We start from the raw sequence: 7,938 nt of genomic DNA on the forward strand, positions 1-7,938 counted from the left end.
AATCGCATGGCGCAACAATAATTAAGAACCATATATGTGTGGAATCATAAGGCTTGCAAGGCCGATAACGATAATTGTGTCATTAATAATGAATGATAATTAGGCGACGATTATTCAAAGTAGGTCACATACTTTGGTTGATACATGAGAGACAAAATGAGTCAATAGGTGAAAAATTAAGTTGAGGGCACAACCTTAATATACATCTAGAACTATCAAACCTAAAAGTGGTAGGGTAACTTCAATTACAAAGGAAGTTTATGTGTATTTATTTTATAAGATGAACAAGTCGGCTAGTAAAATATCAAGTTGAACACTCGACCTTGTTAGTTGTTATACTATTGAAACAATAACAATTCCTTTTAAGGTAACCTTCATCTACAAAGGGAGTTTGTAATGTTAAAATAATTTTGATTAATAAAATACCAACTAATATTTAAATTATATAAAATGTCATAAACATGATTTTTTGGATAGAAGTTTGCCATCCAATGTTCATAAAATATTATCAAGTCAAATAAGTTTGACAACATCTACGCGTAGAGTTAGTAGATCTCTAACTCATCAAAATATACTATTAATAATGAAGATTAAACTATATCTGTATAAATGATGTGTTAATAATTATTTTCATTTTGTTCCGGAACAGTTTCATATTGTTGCTCTTTAATATTTACCTACAAAGTAGAAAGAAAAGACATAAAGAATTAGAGAAAATAATATATATATATATATATATATATATATATATATATATATATATATTAGTTATACAACTTTCATTTTTGTATAAATAATTAACTAAAAGTATAAGTATATTAATAAGATGTTAAATAATAATAAAAATATGATGTCGTCATCATAAAAAGTTATAAAATAATATAATATACATGTAGGCGTCGGATTATTTAAATCTAAATAGGACAAAAAAACAGCATAAACCAATACAAATATTGATATAAATGAAAAATGAACACAAATTTGGAAGTTCATGTGGTCAACGTTAGACAGAAGCATCTTACGTATGGTGTGAGTGTGAACAGCACCTCTCCAACGCCAACAGCCCGTCACCCATTGTTACGAAAAGCAGAGCAATTTTAGTTTTATACTTTTATAAAGTAAAAAAAAAAGGTACCCTCGAAGTCGATGTTCTTATCCATTAAGAAAAATTGTCTAATGGGAATGCCTACTACCAACTTGAGACTAGAGACTGCAGCAGCATGGGCACACTATAATAAAGTAAAAACCCAAAAGAGATTGCCAATTGGAAAGAGATCTTTGAACACTCGAAGGAGTTTCTACATCTGAATAGTTAATATATTAATGATGTGAGATGATAAAAATACTAATAAAGTAATAAATAGAAAAAATAAAGTATCAATAAAAATGTTTATACCTTTAAGGTGTCCCAAAACTCCCTAAAGTCTTAACAATAATGATACAGTGTAGGGCTATGTTAACGATGGAGGAACCATTTCCACCATTTTCCTTTTTTTCCATAAAAGGCGTGAAGCATGTTAAATACGTGTAAATGTGTAATGAGTATGGTGGTGCAGCCCGTGGGCCGTGATCGAGCCACTTTCTGCCTCAAGGTCTTTTCATAATCATGTTCGGCTTGAATCCACACTAGTGCAGTATTTCATACAGCTTAAGATATTTTACCACTGATCAAATTAAGTTCATTTTGCCCTAAAGAAAATAAGGATTTGTTCCCCCTTCGTCGAATTTAATTCATTCTTTTGCGTCTATTTGTATTAGTCTTAAATTATGACTTGAAATACTAGAAGGTGTGACTTTCTAAATTGTGTATATAAAGTTAAGAATTTTACTCTTTTTTTTTTTACCTTTTAAAATAGATATTTTAAATATTTTTTAAAGTTATATTGCACATATTATTTGTTTTCTATTTTTTAATTTATATTTCAAATATTAATTCATTATTTTATATATTCTTAACTGTAATCCTCCTACTTGTATATGTATACATGATCTTCTCTTCTCACGTTCTTATCCCTCTTAAATCTATAATATTTTATCTCTATTTTTAAGTGAAATTTCAATTGCTTTTCTTTTAGAAAAAATGTCTATAATTGTACAATTTTTTTATCACAAATTAAACTATTTATTATAAATTTAAAATATAAATTTTAGATTTAAAATATTTTTATTATAAATCTTAATTACAATATAATTTTTGCAATTAAAAATTTCAATTATATGCATCATGAACAATTTATGATTTATCTCGTGGCTTCCGAAATTGAATAAAGCATTAAGTGTTTCTCTTTTTTGACAATATCCAACGTCATCATCTATCTTTTAAACGCAACTTCCCTTGACAGGTAGATAAACCACATATGAAAAGAATATGAGGGTACCCCACTTCTTTTTCTCAAATGGGTAGTACAATACTACAATGACATTGATTAAGATTTAAGCTTGGTTTGGCCTAACCCACAACTTTTGTTATAACCCAACCAAACTAGTGCTTATCCCCTAACAACCACAGTTTTTCCACTACTATTTACCTTTTCATATCACTAAATTAACCGTTTTTTATTTTATTTTACACATATTTCTTTTGATTTTAAATATAAGAAAAATATGTATTTTCTTGATTTTAAACATAATTTTTTTATTTAATGTTATTATCTTTAAATTATATTTAATTTAATTAAAAATTTAGATTTAATGATTATGTTTTGTTGTTAATATTAAATTTTAATCAAAATAAATTTAAAAACTTATTTTTTAAATAAAATTGACGTAATTAAATATGATTAATTTATTTTTTAATTAGTGTGATTTTTTTTTTCTTGTATAGGAGAACGTAGGAAATAAGAATATTCCACCAATTCAGGCATGCAATCCCATAATTTATAATTATTTTGAAATTGTCAACCCCTTGCTACCAAAGCATCCCTCCCATAATCCCAATATAAATACACCCCACAAAACTCGGTGAGGAAAAAAAAAAAAAGAAGAAAAGAACACGTACCTTAATTTCGCAAAATCAACCAAAGACAGAGAAAAAATCCAAAGAGTAAAAGGAACAGAAGAGAAAGCTTGAAGCTATGGGGAACACCATGGGAAGGAGTAAAAAGACCAAGGTGATGAAGGTGGATGGAGAAACGTTCAAGCTGAAGACTCCAGCGAGAGCAAACGACGTCGTAAAGGACTACCCCGGTCACGTTTTGCTGGACTCCGAAGCGGTGAAACATTTCGGGCTTCGGGCCAAACCCTTGGAGCCATACCAGGAATTGAAGCCCAAAAAGATTTACTTTCTCGTTGAGTTACCGAAGATTCAGCCCGAAGAGGAAAAAACGGCGCTACCGAGGAGGGTGCGATCCAGTGGGATACGCGGCATGAACGCCTCGGATAGGCTCGAGCTTCTCATGCTCTCCAAACGCTCCGTTTCGGACCTCCCTCTCGCCAGGCAGGGCCCGAAGATGGGCTCCGATGGGCCCATGAGGGTCAAGATGAGGCTCCCCAAGGCCCATTTGGACAAGTTGATGGAGGAGAGCACCGACGGGTCCGAGGTGGCGGAGAAAATCATGAGTTTGTATGTGGGAACCAATGCCGGCGAGGGTGGTGGCGTTGCGGCGGTGGCGGAGGAAGGTGGCGCAAAGACGGTGTACAATCACAAACCACGTGGGGTATGTGTTTCTTTTGCTATTATCTTGGTTTATTTATTATTTTATTTTACGAAAAAATATTTTTTTTCATCCCGTAGCTGGAACTCAAGACTTTCGTTAACAAAATTGAATTGAGTCTAATTTCATTCACATTAACTATGGTTAGTTGTCAAATTTTGTTTTAATCCCTTACTTTATTAATGAACTCAGTCTTATAATTTTTGTCTTTTTAATAACTAATTCTGATACCTTCATAATTGGTAGAAAGGAACAAAAACCATACGCTTTATCGGTAGGATTCAACATCAGATACCGAGGATCTAGTTAATTCGTTGAGCTGAATACGTGAATGACCGTAAAATTTCTTATATCTATTTTCAATTTTTATGAATAAAAAACAAAAGAGAATTGATTTCATCTACCAATTTGAAAGTAGACTAAAACTAAGTTTAACGTTAAGTACAGCTACAAAAACATATTGTTTTCTTTTTTTAAATTATTACTATTATTTAAGATATTATAAATATAAAACATATTATTCTTGAATCTTTGAAAATGGGTTGAACTTTCGTATTAGTTTGGCCGTTTGCGTTCACGGGCGCTAATTAAGGCGTCGATTCATGCTGATGTCGACGTACGCGAAATGGCATGTGGTTGCTTAGACAGGGTCGTTTTCCTGTACCGGATTTCATGGGATCATAGTTTACTATTTTAAGCGTTTATACTTCACAAGTTGAACTTTTCATTACCTTTATAGTTGCTTTTTCTTCAAAAAATCTTCTTACAAAGTTGTTTTTTTAAATAATCTCTGATTAAGTACCTACTTATTATATATATGTTCTTTTTATAATGTCTGAGGAAATAGAATCAAACTATTTTAATACAAGCCATACTTTGTTTTAATAAGTTGACTTATAAGTTCAAATAAGCACCGTAACTCAAATTCGTATTAAATGCTTGTTTAGTTCTACTAATGTGTTTGGTAACATATACATAAGTCTAATACGTTTTGCACTGAACGTGAATTCTTGAAGTCGTTAAAGTTGATTTTGATGTGATTTTGTACTGAATGTGGATCCTTGTCGTCTTACCAAACATTCACTGTATCCGGAAAGATTTGCATCAAGTTAGAAATCACAAATAGTAGTTTCTGCATTTTTTTTTTCATTTGATGTGAAAACACGGGGAAAATGAGTGTTGAAAACGCGTGTCCAAACACTCCATAAGTCTAATATGTTTTGGCTTTTTAATTAATTGCGAATGCTTTTTTAAATGAGGACAACAATTTTCTACTTTCTGATATCTAAAGTGTAGAGAGTATTTCAGTGTACATTAACGTTTTACTATTTGCTTGAATGTGATGGACTTGCTTCGATAAATTAATCTCAGTTAAAGGAAAATTTGAGAAAATTAATCTATGTTTAAAATCATTTATTTATTTGAAAGTGATTTTAATATAGTATATGTAGTTTTGATAGTATTTAATAAAAAAATATTTTTTTGGTTTATACTTCTATTTTTCCCCAATTTAAATATTAAATATGACTAAAATAACAATATAATATTAAATGAAAATTATTTTTTTGAATACATTTATCTATTTGTAGCAAAAATAGCGAAATGTTGGTTTTAGAATAAAGAATTAGAAATAAGACTTCAAATTAAACTTGGTCTGAAACAAAACAATACCAAACATAATAGCGGCACAATGGAAAATGAAGTCGCGTTGAGGGAAACAAACATGATTTTGGAAGTTTATGTAAAATCAAACACGCCACTAAAAAATAATTCACATTTTTGTTAGTATTACATGTGCGCTCAATTATAGTACTCGTCGTTTACTGGTTGTGGCCATATAAATCCACAAAAATAATTATCGGAGACGTAGACTTGGTGAGAGTTGGTGTATTAAAATAAGAGTAAAAAAGAAAGAAAGAAAGAAACATTTCAAATGCATGTAGTTTCCTAGCAATACATTTAATTTTCTGAGTAATATGCGATTCTTCAGGGGATTGTGCTAATGTGTTATTTTTTGAATGTTATGGTTTTGCAGAAACGAGTGAGTTTTAGCCCAATGGAAAATGAAGAAATTCATGTAGTAGGAGCTGCTCAATAGTTACTATAGTCAATAAGGGTACTTTCTTCCTTGTAATTATTTAAGTAGAAGCAAAATCGTGACCAAGGGAAGAACTCAGAAGCAAGAGGCAAGGCAGAGCAATAACACCCTCATAGTTTCGTTCTGGTGCTTCTGAAGTATGTTAATTTTGTTCTGTAATGTGTAGCCTACTTCACTATGAGAGCTTAGATATGTATATACATGCATTTATTTGTAGTGATATGGTTAGAAGATTATTGCTTCGAATTTTATCCTCATTGCCTTGGTTGTTTAGAATTTTTTTTCTCACCGCAAAATCTTGGTATGATGTCATCACGTCTCCTATTGCCATTTAACAAAAAAATGGTAGAATTTTTATTAAACTATACACCCTCTCTTTTATTAAATCTCAATATACACGCGTTTGTTGGGACAATTGTACCACTTTGATGGGACAGTCAGAAATCAGGATTTGGCAACCCCACTTTTCAAGGGGTTATTTTTTTATTTTTTAAAAAATAAAAATTTTTTAGTTAACATTTTAATTTTTAAAAAAAATTGTTGACTTTTTTTAAATATTATTTTTGCATTAATAAAAAAATAAAACTTTTAATATTATTATTTTATTAAATATAATTTTTTGTTTGTCATTCAATTTTTTTTAAAAAATAATAATATTTTTTGTTTAACAATTTATTTATAGAGAAATATTATATCATAAATAAAATACATAAACAATAATATTTATCCGAGGAAAAGCTAAAGATGAAGGTATGTTGAGACAATTGTTTCTGTTATGCTCTTGTTCAGATTTTACGTTACGTTTTTCTCTTCTAGTTTTCCATTGATTTTCGTCTTCGCTCGTCTCAGCATGAAAGTGAAATCGGATGCTCCTTTTCCTTCGATTAAAACCCCGCTAATCTCCTTCATAGTCTTGCCAAAATGTTTTGTGAAGTGAATAGCGACGGCACATAATTCATGAGATCAACATTGACAGATACATGTAGCCATGACGTGAGAACATGATAAATGTTTAACCTGATATTCACCACATTAATTCATGGGATCAACATTGACAAATATATGTAACCATGACGTGAGAACATGATAAATGTTTAACCTGATATTCACCACATTATAATTTTGGGATTGTAACATGACCCACATTCCAAGTGATCTGATGTTTGAAGTGTGACTTAGGTCTCTGTTACAATAAATGTGTGGTTGTGTATGTCAAATTCATTAAGTATGTCATGATTCTTGCTAATCATTATTCATTGCCTCGGAGCTTCGGAATACTATGAGCCAGAGTTGATCATTGTGTGGGTTTGTTGACTTCTAATAGCAAAGAGTTTTATAGTCTTGAAATACATCTCCTCAACCAACCAAAGATGACATCGACAAATGTCTTGTGCTTTTGAATATGGAATTGACCTACTCAAACAAATTTGTAGTCATATGTCCCCAACTTTTCCGCTCATCGAAACATTGTACATTTGTACCCAACATTTATTGGGTGACCTATCAAACCATTCAGTTGCATTTGGCTTAAAGATGTTGCTAGTGCATCTTTTCTGTGTATGCGTATCCGGTAAATATTCAATCAATTTAATACCTTATGAAATTTGATTCAAAGTAAAGTTCAACGAAGAAATAAAATATTATAGATTCTCACCAGCCTGCATAAGTGGTTTCTTCAAATGTGCAATTTAAGTCAGCGTGAAGGAAATTTTTTGCAATGTGGCACAGACAAAATAGGATGTGTCCTGGACGTGTAAGTTACTTGGATTGTTGTAGGCACTTAAAATCAAGGGTTGCCTATCTGAAATGAGAGAAATGTTACTTTGCGGAATGCCTTCTCAACTTCTTTAGCAAAAACCCCAACAGGAAGTTGTCTCTCCTTCTACAATGGCGTAGGCAATTGGGAATATATGGTTAGCATTGTCGTGTGCTGTAGTTATCAATAATGTGTCAATATACTTTTCGTAAAGCCATGTACCATCTACTTGTACTATGAGATTCTCGATGCATGTGAGTGAACAATGTGCAACAATTGCATACATTATAGACGACAATATGTCTGTTGCATGATAATGGTTTATCGCACTGTTATGCATCATTCATCAAGCCCACACGGATTATTGAGAATCGTATTAATGCGATTATCGATGCATGTGAGTGAACAGTGTGCAACATGTCCGTTGCATC

At 31.4% G+C, this 7,938-nt stretch overlaps 1 protein-coding gene across 1 annotated transcript; it reads left to right on the forward strand.

Moving 5' to 3' along the window:
- The first annotated feature begins 2,949 nt into the window (after positions 1–2,949).
- On the forward strand, positions 2,950–6,008 carry LOC114385462 (uncharacterized protein At1g66480-like). Its single transcript, XM_028345552.1, has 2 exons — positions 2,950–3,656; positions 5,689–6,008. The coding sequence occupies exons 1-2, from the start codon at positions 3,075–3,077 to the stop codon at positions 5,749–5,751; spliced, it is 645 nt and encodes a 214-aa protein (XP_028201353.1). The 5' UTR covers positions 2,950–3,074; the 3' UTR covers positions 5,752–6,008.
- The last annotated feature ends 1,930 nt before the right edge of the window (positions 6,009–7,938 follow it).

The sequence above is a fragment of the Glycine soja genome, chromosome 14 (assembly GCF_004193775.1).
Source record: "Glycine soja cultivar W05 chromosome 14, ASM419377v2, whole genome shotgun sequence".
NCBI lineage: Eukaryota > Viridiplantae > Streptophyta > Magnoliopsida > Fabales > Fabaceae > Glycine > Glycine soja.

What these genes read in the sequence shown, in the direction of transcription:
- LOC114385462 (XM_028345552.1), top strand. Translation starts at nt 3,075, where the DNA reads ATGGGGAACACCATGGGAAGGAGTAAAAAGACCAAGGTGATGAAGGTG. An exon ending in ACAATCACAAACCACGTGGG is followed by an intron (nt 3,657 to 5,688) that starts GTATGTGTTTCT and finishes ATGGTTTTGCAG; the next exon opens with AAACGAGTGAGTTTTAGCCC.